The following is a 26,866-nucleotide window of genomic DNA, read 5'->3' as shown; positions in this document are numbered from 1 at the left end:
ACACTGAGAAATGACACCAAAAGATGGTACTTTATTTGTGTCTCTCTCCCTCTCTCTAAAAAAAAAAAAAATCACTTCATACTATTTCAACTGGGAATACACTCTTACCTTCCCATAAGAAATATTCTTGGTCAAATTTTTAGAGTTGTTTGCTTCTGTTACTTTGATAGAACACCTCCATGGTAATGAAGCAAGAGAACCCAATTAGAAACCCTGCTTACCTGGCCATAAAATTAGCCCAGGTGGAACTGTTAACTAGTCATGATGGGAGTGGGCAGAAAGGAAATGCTGTTTTTGTTCTCTTGCTACTTGCTGACTGACATTTAACTGATAAGGATACGATATCAGTGATTCCCATGTATTATGACACTGGCAGGTCTAAGCATGTTTCAAATTTTCCTTTCATTTTAAAGAAAAGACAGCCTACTGTCAGTGACCTCAGTAGTACATAACTAACCAATACCAACAAAAATCAGTGCGGCTCAGTAAATGCTAACAAAAGGCCCAGAATATTTTATGAACTTCTTCCCTCCGGTACGGGAGGCCTCCTCAAAGTGATTTTTAAAAATTCACGGGGCCAGCGCTGTGGTATAACAGCTAAAGTTGCTGCCTAAGGTGCTGGCATCCCATATGGATGCCAGTTTGAGTTCTGGCTGCTACACTTCTGATCTAACTCCCTGTTAACGTGCCTGGGGAAGCATCAGCACGTGGGAGACCAGAAGCCCCTGGATCCTGGCTTCAAACTGGCCCAGCTCTGGCTGCTATGGACATTTGGGGAGTGAACCAGCAGACAGAAGATCCCTCTCTCTGTCTCTTCCTCTCTCTCTAACTCCGCCTATCAAATAAAATAAACAAATCTTAAAAAAAAAATAATGTGTGTCCAACTGATTTTTACTTTCTTTCATTGCTATAAAATGCTCTTCAAACCTTTCAACAGCAGTTTTCTAAATGACTTGGGTCTTAAGGGAGACTGGGCAAGACTGTAAGGCATCAGTCACACCCATCATCAGTATTAAAATTCATATCTTAATAGTTGCGGGAAATGACATCTTCCTTTATAAGAGAAAAACAGTGTATTACGATAAGCCTATGAATAATTCAGCCCCTATCACACTGTAAGTTTAATGGAAACACTTACTTCTTTGAGGGCAGCTGGGATTTTCTTCTGTTTCCTCCCTGATGGAATACTATGTAAGACTGACGATAAGGCGCTTGAAGGAGATTTGTGATTGCCAGGAAATCCAATCTTAGGGGCGTGCTGATGATCTAAAATAAACCAGGTACACTTATGTAGCCAATGATAAGCACTCTGCAATTCAATTTAATTCAAGTCAATAAACAATGTTGCATATAATATCCTTGGAATGACACACAAGAGGCATAAGGCCTGTGGGGAAGGAAGATGATTAGCTGGGAGCTGAATGGGAGAGATTCTATGCTATCTATGATTTTGCACTTCTGAACTTAAAGTTCATAAAGGAATTGTGCCTTCATGCCTTGTGAATTCTGAAAATAAGAATGTATTACAACCTTAAAAATCCCAACTGACTTCTCTACTGACTTCCCTACTGACTTCTCTAAAACAAAACAAAACCTAACGTTGTTCAGTGTCTAGATACTAGACCAACTACTACTACTACAATGAACAAAGTACTACATAATGAGGCCATAGGACACAGTTGAAGGAGCAGTGCATTCTGACTGTGGAGGTTCCAGGAAAGCTGAGAAGAGAATGAGGAGTTTCAGTTGCTCTACATAGGAGTTTGCCAGGTAACAGAAGAACACTCCACCCAGAGATGTCAGTGTGAGCAAAGGCAAAGAGGTATAAAATGAGATCATCTATTTAGAGAAAAATCAGGCTGGAAAAAAAAGGCTGGTTCTCAAGAATCTGGACTGTGTAGGCTTTTTAAGCTAGGGAGTGACATGAGTAGATGATTCACCATGAATCCAGCATTAGCCAGGAGGAGGGATTTGCAACAGGGAAAATGGTTAGGGAATTATTATGTTGGTACAGACAAGAGACAACAAAGGCCTTATTAGGACTCCGATGAAGACTTAAAGATATTCAGAGATAAAATTGACAAGATTTACTGATCAAATGATTCAAAGATAAATATTTAGTGTTTGTAGCTTTTGCCATATACCCAGAGAACAAAAGGACGACCAGAAAGACTGGCAAAGAAATAGATGGATGTGGCTGCTTGGAAAATGTACGCAGACAACAAATTATTAATCGATAAATATATGGATGGTGAAATAACATGTAATCTAATTTTATTCAATTAGATATTCCTGTTTGCTAACCAAAAGCTGTTCTTCATGGACATGAAGGACAATCTTTTTAAAATTTACATTCTGTAGGATTCAGCGATTTGACTAAGGATCCCTTCCCACAATATAGATCTAAGCAGTCCTGCTAGCTACTTTCACTTTAACTTCAGGATACCTGCAAACAGTGAACAGGCAGACGGGAAATATCATTTTGTATTTGGTCAAAAGGCTGCATGTTCCAATGTAAAATAAATCTCACTAAATCATCCCAAGGGATTAAATTCGGCTTAAAAAATGCCACTTAGTAAATTCCCATAGAGAAGTGCTTTATAGACAGGTAAAAAAAAATGATCTGTAACAAGCATACTGCTGGTAAAGTTTGAAATGTCAAAATTACTTGAATGTTAAAAGACTCTTTTAATTGCTTTAAGCATTTCACCCTGTAATTATATCTCTTAGAAAATCAGCTTTCTTTTTTCTTTTTTATAGAAAGCTTTTATTTAATGAATACAAATTTCATAGGTACAGCTTTCGGAATGTAGTGGTTCTCCCCATACCCGCCCAGCAAGTCAGTTTTCTTAGCAAACCCTTTTTCTCAGAGTAAAAACAAATTTCAGTCCAACCCCTCTTTGAATTACCACAAAATATGAGCTAAGAAAGCATCATGCTAAGTTTGAGAGAAGAATCATATTGCTAATGTACCAAAGATGATTCTCTCAGAAGGCTGCTGCAAAGCATCTGGGGAATAGAAGAATTTTTTGATAAATGTTATATATTACCTAATTTCTGAAGTTCTTGGAAACAATGTTCACATACTCTTGCTGGTTGATTTTTCAAATAATCTAAGCCATACTTATTTGATGAACAAGCTTGGCACACAATCTGAAAGCACAATGCAATTATTTCATTTAGAATAACTTTTGTTTCCAAGCCACAAAGTAGTGTATAATTTATAGTGCTGTCTACTTTTCAAACATATTCTCACAGTCACTGAATCTCAATCACAACTCTATAAGGTTCAAGCATAGAATGATAACACACAGCACAGTAATCCCTTCTGATATGCAAGGGGTATGGTCCAAGATATTCCAACAATGGCTAAAACTGCAGGTATAACCAAACCCTATAATACTGTTATTTCCTACACATACATGCTTATAATAAAACAATTTGTAAATTAGGCACAATAAGAGATGAACAATCATAACTAATTATAAATTAGAAGAATTATATACCATAAAAAACTTATTTAAAATTTATGAATTCATCACTTCTGCAGCTGTGGCCACTTTCCTGCTTCCCTTTCAAGGGTCAAGTTCTATACAAAGTGCCATCTAAAGTAGGACTCAATTTAACTTTTTGGAAAATTTCTAACGTCATTGTTCCTATGTTCATTTACTAATGAGGTCATGAAGGCTTAGAAACATCACTAGGGATATCTTCAACACTGAAAGTTCCCCCTACTGAATACTGTAGATATTGACGGAGGCAGTTTAAGCCATTATCTGCCCATGGGAGGGTCTGTTTAGTGGTGAATTTCTTCGTCTTTGCTTCTGAACGACATTCTAAAGTAACCGACGGGTAGGAGGCGGGAAGTCCCCTATCAAGATTTCCCCTGGTTCCAGCCCCGAAGAGGAAACAACCGCTGTGTTTCCCCCTCACTCAAGCAGGGACACATCACAACGGAGAGGCACTGTCCTCGCTAACCTTTCCGCAGGCCCGGCAGTGGTGCCGTCTCCAGGTCAGAGTAAATTCACTCGTGCAGACCATGCACATTGTGGCTCTGGTATCAGGAATCCAGATGGGAGCCTTTGATCCAAGGGGAGTAACTTCCTCCTTGTTTTCTGAGTCAGCCTGCAGAACAAGAATGACTCTTGATTACCTCCAGGAATGCTGCCTGCTGCAGAACCAAGCTTCGTATTTGGCAGTGGCGTCTCACAGTGCTGACGGTACCATGAAAGATGCGGGATGAAATGGGGGCTATTATATTCTTCCTGTTCTCGGGATATTAAAACAAGCTACATTCCAGAAATCCTGCAGTGCAAAATAAAATGGTGCCTGTGGTGGGATGACGGCTGATTACTTTCATCCTGAAACGACTTCACATTTTCTAAATTTTCTACAATGAAGTTGTATAGTCAGGAAAAACCATGAATACACCATATGTCATCATACACTTGCTATCAGATGCAGACAGAAGGATGAACACTGAGCTGCAATGAGACACACATCTCCAATCTTCATCTAACGCACGTTAGATGCTTTTCTAAATGCCTGTGAAACGATTCTTTAAGGTAAAAATTGCTTGAAACACACTGAAAAAAAGGAGGGAAGGGAGACAGAACGCTACCTCCTCGAGACTCCTGCTAGGACAGAAGGTGATTCTTTTCTTGGCGTACTCTTCTATTGACCTGGAAATCGCCTCCAGCCACTCATCCCTTTCTGTGGCAGAGCTGTTGGGGAGAAAAGGAGGGCCCATCAAGCAGATGTCAGCTTTTATTCTTGGCCTTCTTCTTGCTTCTTTTCCTTCTCCCATGGCAACAGATCCCACCACCCTCCGACAATACCCGTCCACAGCAGAACCCTGAGGCTTACGTGAACAAATAATCAGAGCAGGCGACAGGGAGGCCCTGGCATTGTAGCAAGCATAAGGCGCTTTTTCCTTCTGAAAGTACTGCTTTATTGCTAAATTGCTTCTGAAGTGTCTAGAACTGGAAGTATTTTTGCTTGGCTTAAGAGATACTTGAACAATTAATAATTATGATTATTTATATGGTCAAGGGGTTTCTAAGACATAATCCTAAAATCTAAAAATATTCCAAGGAGTCAAGTTTCAAATGTGAATTTACAAGATAGGATACAAAACATCTTTAGATTGCTAAAGATAACTAAAATAACTTATCATCGGTGTCATAAAACAGGCGTTGAAAGAGTAGTTAATAAGGGGAACAGTCTGCAGTTGTCATTAGGGCTTGTCCACCTGGTCAGACCACCAAGCTTTCTGTCCCCACTCCAGCTTATCAGCAGATATCTTTAATTCACTGCCTTTTTGAAAATACCTATGTTAATTATTTATTTAGAGACAGAGAGATCCCAGCCACTGGTTCACTCCCCAAATGCCTGCAAAAGCCAGGTCTGGGCTGGGGCTGCAGCCAGAAGCTGAGAGCTCAACCCAAGTTTCCAACATGGGTGTTAGAGACTTAAACACTTAAGCAATTACCTGTGCCTCCCAGGCTCTACATCAGCATGAAGCTGGAATCCAGAGAAGAGCTAGGGGTCCAGCATTGTGGCATACTGGGTAAAGCTGCATGTGTGGGTGCTGCTTCCAGGCCTGGCTGCTCCACTTTGTTTCGTTTCTTCTCTCTCTCTCTTTTTTTAAATATTTATTTATTTATTTGAAAGACAGAGTTATATAGAGAGAGGCAGAGGCAGAGACAGAGAGAGAGGTCTTCCATCCACTCCCCACTTGGCCATAATGGTCAGAGCTGTGCTGATTCAAAGCCAAGAGCCAGGAGCTTCCTCTGGGTCTTCTCATGAGAGTGCAGGGGCCCAAGGATTTGGGCCATCTTCTACTGCTTTCTCAGGCCATAGCAGAGCCGGATCAGAAGTGGAGCAGCCAGGACTTGAACTAGTACCCGAATGGGATGCTCGCATTGCAGGTGGCACCTTTACCTGTTAACACCACAGCGCTGGCCCCCTGCTCCACTTTTGATGCAGCTCCCTGCTAATGTGCCTGGGAAGGCAGTGGAAAATGGCCCAAGTCCTTGCGTCCCTGTCACCCATGTGGGAGACCCAAGGGAGTCTCCTGGCTTTGGACAGGCCCAGCTCCTTGTGGCCATTTGGGGAATGAACTAGCAGATGGGGGAGGGGGGAGGGAATGAGGAGGGGGACTGAAAAGGGAGGGAGAGGGGGAGGAGAGGAAGGAAGGGGGGTGGGGAAGGGGAAGAGGAGAGGGAAGGGGAGGAGAGGGAGAAGGAGAGAGGATGGAGAGGGAAGGGAAGGGGGGAAGGGGAAGGGAAAGGAGAGGGGAAGGGGTGGTGGGATAGGGAGGGGGAAGACGGGGAGAGGGATGGGGAGGGGGAAGATGGGGAGGGGTATGAGGAATGGGGAGGGGGAAGACAGGGAGGGGTATGAGGGATGGGGAGAGGGAAAACGGGGAGGGGAAAGAGGGGGAGGGGGAGGATGGGGATGGGGAAGGGCTAGGAATTGAACACAGGTACTCTGATATGGGATATGGGCATCTTTTTTTTTTTTTTTTTTTTTGACAGGCAGAGTGGACAGTGAGAGAGAGAGAGAGAGAGAGAGAGAGAAAGGTCTTCCTTTTCCGTTGGTTCACCCCTCAATGGCTGCTCCGGCAGAGCATCGCGCTGATCCAAAGCCAGGAGCCAGGTGCTTCCTCCTGGTCTCCCATGCGGGTGCAGGGCCCAAGCACTTGGGCCATCCTCCACTGCCCTCCTGGGCCACAGCAGAGAGCTAGACTGGAAGAGGATCAACTGGGACAGAATCCAGCGCCCCGACTGGCACTAGAACCCGGGGTGCCGGCGCCGCAGGTGGAGGATTAGCCTAATGAGCAGCGGCGCCGGCCTAACTCACCTCTTGATAGGACTGCACCAAACAGGGGAAAGGCAGTTCAGCAAAGAGTAGTTCTGTTCTGTATTTCTGCAACTGTGCTTCTCCCCAAAAACCATGTGGTAACTCCACATTATCACTTATACCAGCACATTTACGAAGCCACTGTTTACATTTTGTTTTGCATACTCAAAACTGAAAGGTATATTGTACATATTATAAATAAGTACACAAATCTATACATACACTTGGAGAGACAGAAAGGCTTTAATAATTTAAAATTCTTGGGACTAGCATTGTGGCACAGTGGCTGCAATGCCGGCATCCTATATAAGCACAGGTTTGAGTCCTGGCTTCTCCAGTTTTGATCCAGCTCTGTGATGGTGTGCCTGGGAAAGCAGCAGAAGATGGCCCAAGTACCTGAGCCCCTGCCACCCACGTGGGAGACCTGGATGAAGCTCCTGGCTCCAGCCTGGCCCAGCCTGGCAGTTGTGGCCATTTGGGGAGTGAACCAGTGGATGGAAATATCTCCCTCTTTTCTTTTTTATAACTCTGATTTTCAAATAAAGAAATAAATCTGTCAGAAAGCTTAAAAAAATTAAATCTCCATCATAATAAAAAAAAATCCATCAAAATGGGACTGTGACCATCTAAGAAAATGCCTGTATTTTTCTTAAAGATTTATTTATTTATTTGAAAGCCAGTGCTAGAAAGAGAGAGGGAAGAACAGGGGTGGGGGAAAGGGAGGGAGAGAGGGAGAGAAAGAGATTTCTTCCAACTGATGGCTCATCCTCCAGAGGGCCACAACAACCAAAGCTGGGCCAGGCTGAAGCCAAAGGCCAGAAGCTTCTTCCAGGTCTTCCACGTGAGTGGCAGGGGCCCAAACACTTGGACCATCCTACACTTCCTTTCCCGACATTAGCAAGGAGCTGGATTACCTAAGTGGAGCAGCTGGGACACAAACCAGCATCCATACGGAATGCTGGCCACGCAGAAGGTGGCTTTACCCACTGTACCATAATGCTGGCCCTAAATGTCTGTCATTTTAACAGAAGTTCACTGAAGGAGTAAAACGCCTTGATATCTGCAATTTGTTTTAAAATGCTTTAGAAAATCGTAAAACAAAAAGATGGGTGGGAAAAGTTTGAGTCCAGGTTATTAAAAATGTGGCCCATTGCATTATTCACTCTAATTTCAAGTATGTTTCAATTTCACACAATATTTTTAAAATAAAAATTTCCACCATAAATAACGGTATACATTAGGCAAGTGTTGTTCTATTAAGAATCCTGGTCAATGTGGCTGGCACTGTGGCACAGAGGACAAAGCTGCCGCCTGCAGTGCTGGCATCCCATATGGGTGCCAGTTCAAGTCCTGGCTGCTCCACTTTCTTTTTTTTCTTTCTTTCTTTCTTTTTTTTTTTTTTTTTTTTTTTTTTGACAGGCAGAGTTAGACAGTGAGAGAGAAAGAGAGAGAGAGAGAGAGAGAGAGAGAGAAAGGTCTTCCTTTTCTGTTGGTTCACCCCCCAAATGGCTGCTGCGGCCGGCGCGCTGCGTCGATCTGAAGCCAGGAGCCAAACGCCTCCTCCTGGTCTCCCAAGTGGGTGCAGGGCCCAAGCACTTGGGCCATCCTCCACTGCCTTCCTGGGCCACAGCAGAGAGCTGGACTGGAAGAGGGGCAACCGGGACAGAATCCAGCGCCCTGATTGGGACTAGAACCCGGTGTGCCGGCGCAGCAGGCGGAGGATTAGCTGCTCCACTTTCAATCCAGCTCTCTGCCATGGCTTGGGAAAGCAGAAGATGGCCCAAGTCCTTGGGCCCCTGCACCAGCATGGGAAGACTTGGAGGAAGCTCCTGGCTCCTGGCTCCTGATCCTGGTACAGCTCCAGCCGTCATGGCCATCTGCGGAGTGAACCAGCAAATGGAAGACCTCTCTGCCTCTCCTTCCCTCTCTGTGTAACTCTAACTTTCAAATAAATAAATAAATCTTTAATAAAAAAAAATCCTGGTCAAAAAAATAGAAACCACTCATCTTTCCCACAATAATCATTCTCATAAATGCACTTCCCTACTTAGTGTCTTTGAGTGCCATTTCAAACATTCATTCATACTGATTAAAAGGTAGACACAGAGTTTACGAATACAACTTAAAAACTAATATTTCTCAAATTTCCACTACATAGTAAAGAACAAAATAAAAAAGAGAAAACCCTGTTTCCTGAAAACCAAGCAAAAACCTGCCTTAGTTATCTCCCACATTGTTGCATTACTGCCAAAACTAGCTATGGTTTAACAGTAACTACATGTCAGCCCACTGCACTAAACGCCTCCCTAATGTTATCATGCTTCATCCTGAGAGCTATGTCATGGAGTCCACATGATTCTCACACATACACATCCCCGCCTTCGGTACAACATCACGACCTACCGTCAAGGTTAGACAATGTAGACGACAAGTCACAAGCTTGTTTCAGACCCATGTGCAGTTAAGGACTGAACCCTTGATCACCAAGTCATTGCCAGCCTCTGTTCACATTCTTTGAAAAACCCCTCAATAACCATGTTCAGGCTTCAAATCAAACATTCACAAAATAGTGCCATCACTCCCTCCCACTTCTTCCTGGAAGAAGTAGGAGAAAAGAGAGGCAGATGGCTAATTTGAGAATTGCTGTTGGATTTTTGTGGAGTCCTGGGACCATGTGGAATGTGATTTGACTGTGCAAATCGTGTCACATATGCTCTTCTTTCATTTAGCCACTCCTGGCTCTCTCTTGTGTGGGGTTCTGCCAAGACAATGTTTACCAGCTCTTGATAACACATTTCTCACAGACCACACACATTTGCCCACAGCATCCAGCAGAGACATTCCAGGTCAATTTTGGTAACATATTGGGCAGAAGAATCAGCATCTTCCTTAGACCAAAGGTCAGATATTCTTTTCTTTAAAGAATTTATAGAATGTAAATCTGCATGATTTGCAAATTTGCAAACTTACTTAAGTTCCAGTTTCTCATTGATTTGGATGCATTATCAAGGGGGAAAACCCTCCAATAGAAGGGATTTCTGGTGTGTTGGCCCTTGCCACACCATTTACTACTAATGTTAACTGTGAGATGCTATTCTGAGGTTCAAAGGCCACATCATTTGGGTCACTTGAGTAATATTTACTAGAAGCCTACTAAGGGCCAAGAACTAAGCCATGAACTGGGTACACAAAATACACATTCATAAGGGTTCGTACCTAAATGAGGTTAAAAAACAATTAATATGCAATATAACAGATGTAAGGTAGAAAAATTACATAGAAATAGTAAATTACCTTACTTCAGTAGCAAGGAAGTCTTTGCAGAGGTGATGAAAAAGTTAAGCCTCAAAGAATTAAAGGAATTTGACGAGGAATCCAGGTCTCTCACCCTCATTCAGTCTCTCAGCTTTGGTTACCACTGCTGAACTGAGGACCTCCAAATATATGCCTATTGCCCAGGCTTCCCTCGAAATCCAGGACATAAAATAAACTTCTCTGATGGTTCATGCATATTTTTTTAATTTTCAAATTTTTCTTTGGTGGGCAGAGAGGGAGGAAGAGGGAAGGAGGAAGAGAAGGACAGGAAGAGGAGGGAAGGGAGGGGAAAAAGGGAGATGGATGGGGGGCGGGGAGGGAAGGAGAGACAGAAAGAGAGTAAGAGAGCACACCCATCAGCTGATTTGATCAAATGCCCACCATGGCTAGGGCTGTGCCAGGGATGGAGCCAGGAACTGGGAACTTAATCCAGGTCTCCCATGTGGGCGGCAGGGACACAATCACTTGAGCCATCACTGCAGCCCCCAGGGTCTGCACTGGGAGGAAGCTGGAGTCAGGAGCCACAGCTGGGAATGGAGCCCAAGCACTCCGATGGGGCACTAGGCTAGATGCCCACTCACGGAGAGCTCACTTCTACGTTCACGGGCATTTCTCATTCAATATGCACCTCTGAAACTCTATTCCTGATTTCTTACCCAAAGCTGCTCCTCTCCTAGGTCTACCGTCCACACTGAATTGCCAACAACACCCTACACATTACACAAGCTGGGAGACTCTCTCACCCCTAAATCCAATTAATCACTTCTTTTAGTCGACCTCCCAAGCTGTATTCCACATAGCAGAAAGATACTCTTTTTAAAAATGTGAATCTGGTCCCTCATTCCCTGGCATAAACCACTCAGTGGTTTCCTGTGACTCTCAGATTAAATGCCAAAACCCCAAGGATCGTTCTGCATCACCTCATCTGTCCCTCCAGTTACCTTGGGTAACTTTTTCTCACACTCTAGCTCACACCTGGCCTTGCAGTTCCATATCTTTACAGTACCCATAGTTTCCCTGTATGGTACTTAACCACAAAAATACTGAGCAGTGCTGATATTTGCTAAGTATGTATCTTTTTTATTCTTCAAAAACGATTTATTTCTTTACATGAAAGGGATAGATAACAGAGTGAGAAGGAGAGAGACGGGGAGAGAGATCTTCCATCCATTGGTTCATTCCCCAAATGGCAGCAACGACCAGGGCTGGGTCAGGCCAAAGCCAGCAGCAGAAACTTCTTCCGGGTCTCCCACATGGGCGGCAAGGGGCCCAAGCACTTATGCCATCTTCTGCTGCTGTCCCAGGCATATCAGCAGGGAACTCAATTGAAAGTGGAGCAGCCAGAGCTCAAACTGACACCCATATGGGATGCTGGTGCTGCAGGCAGAGGCTTAATCTTCTATGCCACAGTGCTGGCCCCTAGTATATATCTCTTGTAATGGAATGTAAGCTCAGAGAAGGAAGGGCTATTTTAGTTATCCACTGATGCCTGACCCAAGCTCCGTATGACTTCACAAATCAAATGATGAATTCCAGGTGGAAGGAGCTGTTGTGCAAGGCAGAAGAATGTGGAATAGGCTGGCATGCATGGAGAGTTATAAGCAGATCCATGCATTGCATTTGGAGTAAGAGCAGACAGAGCAAGGGAGTGCAGATCAGCCGGTGAAGCAGACAAGAATCCAATCCTGCAGTCAGGAGAATCCCGAAGGGAACCATAACACAATGGTGGTATTTCATATATTATAGCTCCTCTTCCACCAAACCAGCTCCTCCCTTGGAAATCTATTTCCTTCTATTGAGAATTTTCGAATTTTTATATTTCTCCTGCACACTCTACATTCAACCCATCAGTAATTCTACTGGCTCTCTACCTGATTCTAATAACTTTTTTTAAAAATGATTTTATTTAATTTGAGAGGTAGAGTTACAGACAGTGAGAGGAGAGACAGAGAGAAGGAAAGGCAGAGAAAGAGAGAAGTCTTCCATCCACTGGTTCACTTCCCAAATGGCTGCAACACTCAGATCTGGGCTGATCTGAAGCCAGGAGCCAGGAACTCCTTCTAGGTCTTCCATGCTGGTACAGGGGCCTAAACACTTGTGCCATCGTCCACTGCTTTTCCAGGCCATAGCAGAGAGCTGGATCAGGAGAGGAGCAGCCAGGACTATAACTGGCGCCCATATGGGATGCCGGCACTGCAGAAGGAGGATTAACCTACACCACAGTGGCAGCTCCTCTAATCACCTTTTAACACTCCATCTAAGACAGCATTAACTATAGCCTATTACAGGTCTCTTAACTTCTACGCTAGTCCCATTATGATCGTCTACAAAGCAGCCAGTGTGATTTTGGGGTAGATGCCCATTAGGAAGTCTCTTTCTCTAAGAGCTGCCCTGTGTATGTTCTCCAAGCACTGACTCTCCTATAACTGAAGTTACTTTGAATCCCCAATGAATGCTGTCAGTAACCAGCACTTAAGCACCATCTACCAAGAAAAAGGTAAACAGAAGAAGGTACTCATGTATCATATTCAAAGAATAATATATAAAATATTCTGTGGAAGACGTTCCTGCCTACCCCTACAATAAGGCACAATCGGCCGGCACCGTGGCTTAACAGGCTAATCCTCCGCCTTGCGGCGCCGGCACACCGGGTTCTAGTCCCGGTCAGGGCACCGATCCTGTCCCGGTTACCCCTCTTCCAGGCCAGCTCTCTGCTGTGGCCAGGGAGTACAGTGGAGGATGGCCCAAGTTCTTGGGCCCCGCACCCCATGGGAGACCAGGAGAAGCACCTGGCTCCTGCCATCGGAACAGCGCGGTGCGCTGGCCGCAGCGCGCCTACCACGATGGCCATTGGAGGGTGAACCAACGGCAGAAAGGAAGACCTTTCTCTCTGTCTCCCTCTACTGTCCACTCTGCCTGTCCAAAATAAATAAATAAATAAATAAATAAATAAATAAGGCACAATCATTCTCTTCACAGTGATGTTTGTGGAAACCAATGTGTTATGAAGGCCAGTGGTGCACCTCTATTATTGCATGAACATCATTCATATAAGATATACTTCCAGGGCCAGCACTGTAGTGGGTAAAGCCTCCACCTGTAGTGCTGGCATCCCAATATGGGTGCTGGTTAGAGTCCTTGCTGTTCCACTTCCAATTCAGCTCCCTGCTAATGTGCCTGGGAAAGCAGTGGAAGATGGCACAAGTCTTTGGGCCCCTGCACCTACACGGAGACCTGGATGGAGCTCCAGACTCTTGGCTTCGGATTGGCCTGGCTCCAGGTGTTGCAGCCGTTTGGGAGTAAATCAGCAGGACCTCTCTCTCTCTCTCTCTCTCTCTCTCTCTGCCTCTGCCTCTGCCTCTGCCTCTGCCTCTGCCTCTCTGTAACTCTGCCTTTCAAATAAATAACTATATCTTTTAAAAAAATAATCACTTTAAAATAACGATCAACAGGGCTGGTGCTATGGCACAGTGGGTTAACGCCCTGGCCTGGAGCACCTGCATCCCATATGGGTACCAGTTCGAGACCAGGCTGCTCCACTTCTGGTCCAGCTCTCTGCTATGGCCTGGGAAAGCAGTAGAAGATGGCCCAAGTCCTTGGGCCCCTGCACCCGCGTGGAAGATCCAGAGGAAGTTCCTGGCTCCTGGCTTTGTATCGGCACAGCTCCAGCCATTGCAGCCATTTGGGGAGTGAACCATCGTATAGAAGACCTATCTTTCTCGCTGCCTCTCCTCTCTCTGTGTAATTCTTTCAAAAAAAAAAAAAAATAATAACGACCAACAAAGCCTGTCTTAGTTTTATTATTCTATTCATAGCAAAATATTTATCTTTGTGTTCCTAGCACCCTATCGCATCAGCTCTCAGACATCTTCCTGCATGGTAAATGAAAAGCCAACTTTGGGAAAGAAGCCTGAGGAAAGCAAACAAGAGGAACTAAAATGTCTAACATACCAGAGATATCTGATTCCATCTTATTGGCAAAAATTCATCTTTTGATGTTCTTTTAAAATTTACCTGGCAGAGAGGATGAAGGAACGTTCTACACTTTCAATCTTCAGTTCATTCTGATAGGCTTCTTGGGTGGGTTTTCTGACCTAGAAGAAAGCACGACAATGTGAGTCAACGCATCCTACCGAAAATCTCATCTCTGAACTGTACAAGTTGCCGAAGGCCCCTGGCTGCTGATACCCTGAACCAACCTTCCTATCCACCGTTGACCTGTATTCTGGAGGAGCTGAGCTCCACACAGCTCCATTGCTCACCTATACTGGTATACTTCCTATGCAGGAACACCCTTCCTTAGCATGCATGCATGGCCACACGTGACTTACACTTTAAGGTTCACTGGCTCTTCCTCCAACCAAAAAGTTTTCTTCAATCTCCCTCATTCTTAGCTGTCTGTCGAAAACTACGGGACAACCCCTGCACCAGACCTATCAAGAGCTGTGTATTTGGAACCTCCTAAAACTTTAACTGTGCATTATATTCTACAGGTATTCATTGTTGTGAACTACTTTCCCAACTAGTTGCTAAGTCTCTGGAGGAATTAAGGAAGGGGCAGAGGAAAAAAAGAATCATGCTCCAACACATCTTCCTATTTCCCATGAAACCTATTATTATGTTTTGTCCATGGTGGTTCTCAGTAAGCATCCTGGGACTAAACTAATGCATGAGTGAACAAATGACCACATGAATGAATAAATACATAAACATGCAGAGAGAGAAATGGTAAGGCTATGAGAAAGAGGACTATCTTAGATATTTGTCTTCAAATATATCAATATATTTGAGTAAAAAATTCTTGGAACAAATTCACAGACCTTCATTCCGGCCAACGAAAGCATGTTGTTCAGTTTATACATCCCGGACTGCACTGGTGTCGTATACAGCAGAGCGTCATTAAACTGAAAGTAGAAACATTTCACAGGAGAAAGAAATTTCAGCTACAGTGATATTAATGAGACAGGAATAAACGGAAAACATTACTCCTTTACTAATAGCTCTCTGAATAAAATACAGCACTTAGGTTCTGCATATATACATTAGGACCACCTAGAATGGTTTATTATTATTAAAATGGTAATTTCTAGAAAATGTGCTTCTTTTCCAAATTCTGTAACAGATTTAATCCTTTCTGAATTTAAATTTCACAAAAGTATTACAATCTGCCTAAATAAATGATCAAAATAATTGACCCAAAATAGAAAATGAAATAAAACGAAGCACAAGAGGAAACAATTTTCTGGTCATGCACCATAACAGACTTTATTCCCTGTACCTGAGATACAAATTAGCAATACAGGCAGTCAAAGATGCCAATAAACTGATATTTGAACATGCCAAGTGTATGGGTTGTATACAAATCATCTGGGGCTGGAGTGGTGGAGCAGCAAGTTAGGGCGCCGTATCCCACAGCAGCATTCCCTGTCAGCAGAGGTTTGCGTCTCAGCTGCTCTGCTTCCAATCCAGCTCCTTCCTAACATGTGCAGGTGCTTGGGCTTCTGCCACCCACATGGAAGACCTGAATGGAGTTATGGGCTCCTGGCTTCAGTCTGGACTAGCCCCAGCTGTTGTGACCATTTGGGAGTAAACCAGCAGAGAGCAGATATCTCTCTAACTCTCTGTTTCTCCCTCTCCCTCTCCCTCTCTCTCTCTCTGTCATTATGCCTATTAAATAAATACATCTTAAACAAACAAAAATTCTTCCAATAGGCAATTACCTCTGCGCTGGAGACATCAGTACTACCCAAGGCCACTTACCAGGAAAAACATTCGGGGCTGCATGACTTTCCGAGATAGCTTCATCAGAGTTCCTTCTTTGAGAAAAACCTGATTCATCCAAACAAACACCCAGTTACAGCCACCATCAAACACAGCTGCAGTCTACATATAATTTCCTTTACAACTTTCTCTCCCCCAAATTTTTTGAGACAGGGGGCTGGGGAAACAGTTTCCTTATGACTTTTTACAGTCATGATTGCTGTTTAGCCCCTCTAAGTCATTTAGGAATTGGATCGGCAAGCAGAGTCTCATAAATCCTACACTGGCCTCAGGGGTGCTGTAGGACTGACATGTGCTTCACTGTGTGTGTGCTGTGGGTCCACAGGCACAGCAGCATCCTGACAACTGCATTTAATAATTTCCCTGAATTTATTCCCTGAGCCACTTCTGTGCTCTATGATGAGAATCCAAATACCCATCTTCTCCCTTCCTTCATAATCCTCTCTCACACGGAAGATTTTAAATGAAATTGTCTTCAAAGCTGTGTGAGGTCGGCTGATATTATGCAATGTAACCATCCAATTAAATCAGATACTCTGTGGGATCCATTGCCACTTTCCTAATTGAATTGGACTTCTTGTCACAGTGACTTATAATCATAAATGTTTTGAATGCAAAGCAACCCAGACTGTGTCAATGAAGAGTAACAAAAACAAATAACCTATTTTCAGCAGTAAATTGAAAAATACCTAGTCCAAAACACTTACCCGGCCAGGCTGCACTATTTCATGGTGTCCATTTAAGCTGTACTGAATTTGCATAAGTTTCTGAAAGTTGTCCTACAGAAAGACAATGCAGAGCATGTGAAGGCTGCTAACAACCAGATACTTACACCCGGCCTCTGACAGCAAGATACTTACTCCCTGCTTCATGGTGTCATTGGCGTGGTTGGCTACCTCTATCACAACAGCAAGGGCTTCTAAAATATGGAGGAACAGAAAGGTCATTTGGTCATTACTCTGCAAAGAAACAGACTGCAACACTAAGCAGTTCCAGGTGATGATAGCTAAGTCTTAGCTATCAACTTCTGGTGGAGCTCGGTTGACCATGAGTAGGAGGAGACACAGATGATGAGTGTCAATGAAGGTAAAAGCAGGGAAACACAAGCAAAAACAACATTAGGAAACAATGAGCCAAAGACAGACTCCACAGAGACATCACAGGCATGGTTATCAGAGCATGAATGTCAGGGATGTTTCATGCCAAGATCTCATTAACCTACTCAAGTTCATAAGGGTAAGAAAAGGATATCATCTGGAAGCTAAGGACTACTCCGATATAAACTGTCATAGGGGAAAGGATTGTGAGGGAAAAGGATCTTGATAGAGGAAACAAGAACTGAGAAATAATTATTTAAGAGGGTCAGGGCTCACCTTCCTTTTCTAAGTCTAATCCCAAAAAGTGTGAATTAGAAATGAGAAATGCTACACAGAACCACAACAGACTGGAGGATATTGGAAGCATCATTTTATGAGTTGGGTTACTTTGGGTAACTCCTTGCCTTTAAAAAAGCATTTTGTATGTTCCAGCTTTGTCACCTCCTTAACTAGCTATAAAATCTGTCTTTTGTCTGCTTTTGGGATACCTCTGATGTCAATCCAAGGCAGTGATAAGCCTCCCTCTTCCAAGCACCAGAAACATGTGTAAACACAATTTTTGGTACTCAAAATGACCAGGAAGGCCCACTGGCCTTTTTTTTTTTTTTTTTGACAGGCAGAGTTAGAGAGAGAGAGAGAGAGAGAGAAAGGTCTTCTTTTTCCGTTGGTTCACCCCCAAAATGGCTGCTACGGCCAGCACTGCGCAGATCTGAAGCCAGGAGCCAAGTGCTTCCTCCTGGTCTCCCATGCGGGTGCAGGGCCCAAGTACTTGGGCCATCCTCCACTGCCTTCCCGGGCCACAGCGGAGAGCTGGACTGGAAGACGAGCAACCAGTACTAGTACCTGGTGCCCCAACTGGGACTAGAACCCACGGTGCTGGCACCGCAGGCGGAGGATTAGCCAAGTGAGCTGCGGCGCCGGCCAGGCCCACTGGCCTTTACTGGATAGTAGGCAGGGATGCTAAACAGCCTGCAATACACAACAGAAACCTACAGAAATATTCCCCTGTACAATTTACCAGTAGCATTCCCACTGAGAAAAATAATCAGATTGTTAAAGAGGAAAGTGTGCTCCACTGGGGCTGTCTTGGCAGTGACAGCAGTCATCAACAATTTAAAAAAAAAGATCAACTTCTGAAAAGGGGTAAAGGTTTTCCTGGTCCAGCTACTGCAGTCTACCAAGAGATTCCTTTTGTTCCACTACCAACCTTGGAGGTGTCTGTATTCTTTAAGCATGTATTATTATCACTGCCATTAAAGGACAGCAGTATTTCCAGACCCCAACCACAGATGGGAAATTATGCAACTGCCACTCTCATCACAGCACACACCTAAGAGGTTCCCCTTGACAGCCTCCCTGCTTTCTGGCCTACTGGAGTTCTCAGCAGGCAGGATGAAGAAGCCTAAAGAGTTCGTGAATGGATGAATAATAAAGCTGCTGTTTGGTTACCTGGCCTCCAAGCACCGTCTTCTCCTGCTACCCCCAGCAGTCACTCTAACGTGCCCTGATGACTCTGTGCCTCTAGTCCTTTCTGCCTACCTTTCAAAGGTGCATTTGTCTCAGTTTCCCTCACTCTCAGGCAACCTGATCCACAGCTGCTCACAACTTCTCGGCCTTTCCTCTGGCAAACAGCATACCTCACTGGTCACTGCTTGTTCTCATCAATGCCTTTGCTGAACTGTGTCATTTCTGTTCAACAGGCTCCTTAATCTCTGGCCCCATATTAGCTTTAGTTGTAAAACGGACCCAGTAACTCACTTCTTTAAAGGCAGAAGTCCCAGGACATGGGACAAATGTCTTTCTGGGGCCCTATTTCCATACAGTTAGCTACAATTTGTATCCTAAAGAGCTGGACTCTGGTCTGCAAATCCCACTCCTCCTCCTGCGCACGCTTCAACTCATCTCTAGCCTGACTCTTTAACCTTCACACTTCTGTTCCTCTTCCAAATGATACTATCCTACTCAGTGCACCCTTACTTTAAGGCTTCCTATTTTATTCCTTCCCCCCCACCCCAGATTTATTTATTTATTTACTAGAAAGGCAGAGAGGGAGAGACAGAAAGAGGAAGAGAGATATCTTCCATCTGTTGGTTCACTCCTCAAATGGCCATAACTGCTGATGCCAGGAGCCAAGAACTTCATCTTTGTCTTCCTTGTGGGTGGGTGGCAGGGGCCTAAATACTTAGGCCAGCCTCTGCTGATTTCCCAGGTGAATTAGCAGCAGGAAACTGAATCAGAAATAGAGCAGCTGACCAGAGCTCCAATATGGGCTACTTGTATTGCAGGCAGCAGCATAGCTCACTGGGCCACAGTGCTGGTACCTGTTTTATTCTTATTAGATGGGTAACACAGACTTTCTCAACGACCAGATTATTCATTTATTAAAGATACAAAGCATACCATACTCCACATCTCAATTTTTCTCTTTCAAAAGCACATTTAAAAGCTTAACATTGGGGCCAGTGTTGTGGTGTAGTGGGCTAAGCCACCGCCTGTGATGCTGCCATCCCATATGGCCACAGTTCAAGTCTTAGCTGCTCCACTTCAAAACCAGCTCCCTGCTAATGCACCTGAGAAAGTGGCAGAATATGGCCCAAGTGTTTGGGCCCCTGCACCTATGTGGGAGACCTGGAAGAAGCTCCAGGTTCCTAGCTTTGGCCTGGCACAGCCCTGGCTATTGAGGCCACTGGGGAGTAAATCAGTGGGTGGATGACCTCCCTGTCTCTCCCTCTTTTTGTACCTCTGCCTTTCAAATAAATTTTTACCAAAAGGGGGGAGGGTGGAGAAAAAGCTTAACACTTGTAAAAAGATTTTAGAGAAGTAAAATTACAAAGAAAATTAAAACCACTACAAAATGGGTTAAAAACCTCAACTTTTAACTTTTTAAAAATGTGTGGGTTTTCTGGTTGTTTGTTTTTTATTTGAAAGGTTGAGAGACAGAGAAAAGGCGAGATCTTCTATCTGTGGTTCATGCCCCAGATGCCCCAACAGCCAGGACTACATCAGGCTGAGGCAGGAGCCTGGGACGAGGAGTAGAAAGATACCAAGGCTAATGCTTCATCATTAAAAAATAAAAATGTTATTTTGCATTTTTATACCATAAAAATATGCTATTTTAGACTTTATCCTTGATTTGCATCATTTTGTCACTTCACGGGCTCATGACCTTCAAGTTTGAAAGGACCTTGCAGAAAGAAGAAATGGACACCTAGAGAAATGGAGTATTCAGATACCATGGGCCCAGAGCCATCAACATACGACAGCAAAGCTTCCTGACCCCAAGCTGTCCTGGGTCCACTCTCTCAGGATGTTGGCTCTCATGGAGGGCTGACCAGAGGCCTCCTTGGGTTCTTATAATCTCATCTGTATATAACTTTGTTCAGTTATTTTGTTTTATTTATTTATTTTTAAATTATTATTTTATTTGACAGATAGAGTTAGACTGAGAGAGAGACAGAGAGAAAGGTCTTCCTTCCGTTGGTTCAACCCCCAAATGGCTGCTATGGCCGGAGCTACGCCAATCCGAAGCCAGGAGCCAGGTGCTTCCTCCTGGTCTCCCATGCAGGTGCAGGGACCCAAGCACTTGGGCCATCCTCCACTGCCTTCCCGGGCCACAGCAGAGAGCTGGACTGGAAGAGGAGCAGCCGGGACTAGAACCCGGCACCCACATGGGATGCCAACGCTGCAGGCAGAGGATTAACCAAGTGAGCCACGATGCCAGCACATGTCCAGTTATTTTAATCTGCCCAAAATAGACCTTTTAAAAAAGGGTTCAAGTCATATTATAAATAAAATAGTTTTGTATATGGCTTGTTATCAGTATATTTTCACTTTCCAGGTCTAAATAAACATAAAACTTCTGCAACATAGGAAACTGCAAAAGTTATTCACCTTGAGTGTCTCTGTAATCTCCAGAGTCTTCTAAGAGATTCTTTAAATAATCTAGAAGAGAAAAAAAAAGTATAGTATTTAGCACAGGAAAACACTGAGCCCAAAACATTTATCTTTCTTATTCAGGATTTCGGTCAGTCTTGTAGCAAGTGTAACCTGTGGTAACTTCCTAAAAATGTGACAGAAAGCTCTTGATCCATTGCTAATCAGGCCACAGGGTCAAAGCTGCAAAAAGTGTTGGAGGTCACCTTGGCCTTTTAAAGATGAGGAATTAGATGATTGAATAAAGCGTATCATTGAGTCACACAAGCTTTGTGCCACAGTGAGGACTAGAATGCAGGTCACCTGATGCCCGATTCAGATCTTTTACCCCCAAGTGCATGAAATACCTTAATCTCTAGAGAGCAGACATACATCTAGTACAGAATTTTAGGGCTTTAATGGATTGAACATCTAAGAGACAGACTCGTCAATCTAAAAGCCTACCAAAGTCCAGGACATTAACTCCATACATGTGGCAAGACCAGTGGTTTTCAAATAGGAGCAAATTTGTCCCCCAAGGGACATCTGACAATATCTGGAGACATTTTTGGTTGTCACTGCTGGGGGTAAGGGTATGCTACTGGTATTTGGTTGTTAGAGGCTGGGGATGCTGCTAACCAGTCTATGAGACATAGTCCCACAACAAAGAATTATTTGGGTCAGTGTCAATATGGCTAAAGTTGAGAAACTTTGGACAAGATGATGGTCTATAAATAAGCAATGTATACACAGGGGTTCTTATAGTATGGAAAATAAATGGAGGCAACAGGCTATATTTATTAAGTCTTTAACACCAAGGAATGCCACAGACATTCAAGGCAAAACTTCCTTGTGTGTTGAGAAATGTTGGGTAGTTTGCTGTTAACTATCAAACTAACACAAATTTCTTTCCCTGGATTAACAGTTTCCCACCACATGGTCCCTTTTGACTTCTGGTTTTCTCTCTTGCTACTAACACAGGCCCTTTGTTCTTGCCAAAATTCATGCACAATTCCTTCCACACTCCCAACATGTTACCTAGCTCCACACTTTTGTCTCTAATGCTCCCTTCTGAATGACTTTCTCCATTGCTATGTATAAAAATTCCACTCATATTGTTCTAGGCTCATCCCAAATTCCTCCTCCTCTATAAAGTGTTCCACTTGAAAGAACTAGTTTCTGCCTCTGAATAATTCATGACATGGCAGTTACTCACTTTACTGTCTATTATTCTATCATTTTATTTTTCATGCACTTGGCCAACAGCTTTGCACACAGGAGACAATAAATTCTTAATGAATTAAAAATTTTTTTTTGTTTTTTAGACAGGATTGTATCTTTGTTTAGGTAAAAGGTTGAAACCAATACTAATACCGGTAGGAACCAAGAAAACAGAAGGAGGAAAGGCATGTTCAAAGACTGAATGTATTTCTATCAGACTATCTTTATTCAGCAACATTGTAATTTCATCCCATGGATTTATGAAGTCATGTTCAAAAGCACAAAGGGAAACCTGAATATCAGTGCCAACTTTTTGATGTAATAGAGGACACACACACACACACACACGCACAACTGCCGAAACTTCCTGCATCTCTGACACCGTGATCCAGGAGCTTGTGTTGAGTCTAGACATGCACAGTATAAATAGCAAGAACTGGCGATACACAGTGATGCTGTGTAGGAAGCTCCCTGTATGACAGCACAGTTTTTTATCTTGCCAGAGACCATTACTACCAATTTAGATCTTAAATTAATCTTAAGGCACAGGTTGGATAATAGGGTTCTAATCAAATCAGAAAACCACAAAAATGGTTGAATTCACTGATAATACATTACACTTAACCTTACTTGGAAATGAAAAAAACAAACTTTTTTAAAACTCTGACTATGCATTCCATATATAAGCCACATTTGGTAAGTCTAAATCTTTAGCAATTCTATGGTTGAGTGAAAGGGTTGGGGATATATCTGTCCTTATTTGAGGGCCTTGGTGTCTAAGCTACCTCTTAAACAAAAGTTATTTTCCATAAGCCTTCAGTTATCTGAAGAATGTGGAAAGGAGAGCAAATTTATTTCAATACAGGATTCATGGCAAGTTCTCATGTTGTCTTCAATTCTTGTTGTTTTATACTACAGTATATTCGTGTAGACCGACATATTTCTCTAAACCAAGAGAGCTCCCTTAAAGATATCCGTATTAGGAATTCTTGACCTCAGAATCATGTGCTGAGCTGCATAAGCTTCTGAGTTGTATTTTCTTTGCTTGTACTCAAGCTCAACAACGCCCTGCCAGCCAGAACTCTTAAGAACATTAAAATACACAAACTGGCCAAGCAGAAAACCTACCACTAAGATGCTGTAACAACATGCTGTTAATCAAGGGAGTAACGGAGTTAAGTTTGCCTTGCTAATTTTTAAAAAAATCTTAATGATCCCCAAAATTCAACTTTATAAGCCATCCATCCATTTATCTACCCAATTTTTGAGGGCACCTTGCTGTAATACTGTATATATTCTTTTGAGGGCTTTTATTTCTTGCAAAAAAGATGGGACCATGATTGCCTTAAGTAGTTATGAATCATCCAGTGCCTTAACTGTATGTAGCATGAGAAGACTATGACTGATCACACCCTGAGTCAGACAGGAGGAGCACTGAAACCACTGGCTCACCCACAGACTGCTGTCAGCAAGGTGAAACCCAAGGAAAGGAGACCAGACAGACATGCCTGCATTGCTCATGGGGAATTTATTTGCTACCTACTATTTAGGACTTTGAATCCTACAGAAACTTTTGTTATAATTTTTATAATAGAATATGTCTAGTATTCTATGAATTCTATCCTTCTGCCAAAACAAATTAAGCACTGTTAAGACATCACTAATAAAAGTGCTTTAAACACTTTTTATTTTTGCAAGAAAAAAACTGAAGATTGGTACAGTGTGTATGGGCACCACAAAATGTACTCTCTGGCCACCAGGTGGCATCATTGATTAATAAAATTTCATTAACTCCAGATCCTCTGCATCACCCATTAGTAGCACAAAATTAACTGAAACACAACACAAGTAACTCTCCAGGGATATGCAAGTTTACTTTTCTTTTCCTCATATATATAAGGGCCAGGATGAAAGGATGAGGTCTCAGCAAATACTGTATCTTGTCAGAGGTCTAAGTCTTCTGTATAAGAACTCCTAGATCCTTCCCATTTCTTGATTACCAAATCAAATCAACTTAAGCAGAAACCACTGAGAAGCACTATAGTTAACCCTACTAAAAATTAGTCACCTGTGGGCATCTGGGACTTGTTGCATTCAGCCTCTGGCCAGATTCCTGCACTGTGTGCTAGAAAGTGCTGGGGCAGAGCCCAGAGGAACTGAGCATATAGGAGGGAGAGCATTCCCAAGTCAAGTGTTTTGAACTGGAAGACATGTCTTCCTTTGCATTGTTCAGGACCCGCGTTGCTCCACAAGTACATAGTGAGATTCACATCACATCCAGAATTATGGAATCCATAGAAAATAAGTCGACAATATGCCTGTTTTACAGAGTTTCAGATTTTGAAAGAAACAACCTAAAATTAATCCTGACTTTGTCAAAGTCCAGATCATTTTAAATACCAAAACACAGTTCTAAGTCACAACACGGACATCTTCAAGGTAGCTTGGTGAAATGGTCTTGAGCTCTTGCTTGAGAATCAGAAGACAGAAATCCTTACTCCCGCTCATCTACGTTTAGCCACAACATGGGACTTTGGTCATGTTTTACAGCATTTAGGGGGAGGGGGAGGAGGAGGAGGAGGAGGAGGAGGAGGAGGAGGAGGAGGAGGAGGTTTGTTTGTTTTTGTTTCTGTCAACATCTTTACACGTGAAATAAGCAGGCTGGACCACAGTGATTTTTAGTCTAAGAATCATGAAACACATTTTGTTTAATTCTAAAAAGGATTAAGGAAAATTTGGAAAGTTCAATAATGGAGAAAATGTAAAAACTCTCCCCCGAAAAATGATTACAGGGGCATGTTTTACAATAGGGGTTAACATGTCACTTGGGATGTCTGCACTCTATTTCAGAATAGCTGAGTTCTATTTAAAGCCCCATTCCTGACACCAGCTTCCTCCTAATGTGCACCATGAGAGTCAGTAGGCAATGAGTTAAGTAGTTGGGTCCCTGCCATCAACGTGGGAGACATGGATTAAGTTCTCAGCTCCTGGCTTTGGCTATTGCAGGCATTTGGGGAGTCAATCAGCAGACAGGAGATCTTTGTGTCTGTCTCTTCACTTTTTCATAGTTAAAAAAAACACAACTACAAATGCTTATCTGGGTTAATTTTAATAATATGTATGATTTTATAATCCATGTACAATATTCTAACCCATGCATTTTTTTCTGTAGGAGTAGTTGAATAACACTTCATTATAAGGATATATCATGTAGCACTTATAATAAATCATGTTATCATTATTTAAAGATTTATTTATTTATTTGAAAGGCTGAGTTACAGAGAGACGGAGAAGCAAAGAGAGAGGTCTTCCATCTGCTGGATTCCTTCCCAAATGGCTGCAATGGTAGGGGCTGGGCCAGGCTGAAGCCAAGAGCCAGGAGCTTCATTGGCGTCTCCCATGTGGGTGCAGGGGCCCAAGGACTTGGGCCATTTTCTGCTGCTTTCCCAGGCACATTATCAGGGAGCTGTATCAGCAGTGGAGAAGCCAGGACATGAGCCAGCATCCATATTGTATGTCGGCACTGTAGGTTGTGGCTTTAACCTGCTACGCCACAGTACCAGCTTGTACTGTAATATTTTGTTTTTATTATGCAAAATATTTAAAAGGTGTCAATTTTTATGACTGCTTTATTTTTCTGAGCCTAGAAAACTACCTTTTCTCCTCCCCCGAGCCACAGAATTTTAATAGCCAATTTAATTTTTCCCTTTTGATTCATTAAAAATTTTAATTTATTTGAGAGACAGAGAGACAATGCTCCAATCTGCTGGTTCGTTTGCCAAATGTTTGCAACAGATGGGGCTGGCTTAGTGCTGAAGTTAACAGCTGGGAACTCAGTTCAGGTCTCTGACATGGGTGGCAGGAACCCAATTATACAAGCCATCACCACTGCCTCTCGGGGTCTACATTAGCAGGAAGCTGGAGTCAGCAGCTGGAGCTAAGAATAGAACCTAGGTACTCCAATATGAGATGTGGGTGTCTTAGTTGCTAAACACCTACCCTTGGTTTTCTCTTAAGTTTGTTTATTAATTTTATTTGTTTGAAAAGCAGAGAGAAAAAGTGAGCAAGAAAGTCCATGTGCTGGATCACTTCCCAAATGCCTGTGATAGCCAGGGCTGGGCCAGGCTGAGGCCAAGGAGCTAGGAACTCCATCTGGGTCTTCCACGTCAGTGTCAGGAACCCAAGTGCTTAAGCCACCATCAGCTACCTCCCAAGGGGTGCATCAGCAGAAGCTGGACAAAAAAGCAGAGTGGGAACTCAATCCCAAACACCCCAATATGGGGTATGGGAAACCCAAGTGGCAACTTAGCCCTCTGTGCCATAACACATACCTTCAATTTTTTATAAATCTTCATGACTTTTTCAGTATATTCATTAATGTATGAATCTTGATGTATTTTTTTGCAAAATTTTATCAGATTATTCAATAAGCAATCCTTTTTTTCCTAATGGTTTGGGCTTCCTACTTCATCATAGGTTAGATTCTTATAAACCACAGGGTTTATTTCACATTACTTCCCATTTCAATGATAGAATATTGCTTCTATTTTAATCAACAGATCTATTCTTGCAATGGTACTTCATATCTCTAATCACTGATGTTTAGAACAAGTATTGATTAGTGTTTCCCTGCCAGGATATTTTTATTAACATACTCTACTGGTTCCTATCAATCA

General features: G+C 43.0%; 1 protein-coding gene across 2 annotated transcripts in view; it reads right to left on the bottom strand.

Moving 5' to 3' along the window:
• Positions 1-26,866, bottom strand: part of FGD6 (FYVE, RhoGEF and PH domain containing 6) — a 145,577-nt gene that overhangs the window by 15,214 nt on the left and 103,497 nt on the right. For both annotated transcript variants that reach the window (XM_062203114.1, XM_062203115.1), the window contains exons 9-18: positions 20,949-20,999; positions 16,821-16,879; positions 16,668-16,739; positions 15,940-16,008; positions 15,000-15,083; positions 14,194-14,273; positions 4,622-4,724; positions 3,979-4,125; positions 3,051-3,153; positions 1,139-1,266 (exon numbers count right to left, since the gene is read on the bottom strand). In XM_062203114.1, coding sequence (XP_062059098.1) covers positions 1,139-1,266; positions 3,051-3,153; positions 3,979-4,125; positions 4,622-4,724; positions 14,194-14,273; positions 15,000-15,083; positions 15,940-16,008; positions 16,668-16,739; positions 16,821-16,879; positions 20,949-20,999 — 896 coding nt within the window. The remainder of the gene's footprint in view (positions 1-1,138; positions 1,267-3,050; positions 3,154-3,978; positions 4,126-4,621; positions 4,725-14,193; positions 14,274-14,999; positions 15,084-15,939; positions 16,009-16,667; positions 16,740-16,820; positions 16,880-20,948; positions 21,000-26,866) is intronic.

This window comes from Lepus europaeus, chromosome 10 (assembly GCF_033115175.1).
Source record: "Lepus europaeus isolate LE1 chromosome 10, mLepTim1.pri, whole genome shotgun sequence".
Lineage (NCBI taxonomy): Eukaryota > Metazoa > Chordata > Mammalia > Lagomorpha > Leporidae > Lepus > Lepus europaeus.
Note: the sequence above shows the minus strand (reverse complement) of the source record. Positions and strands in the feature narration are given on the sequence as shown.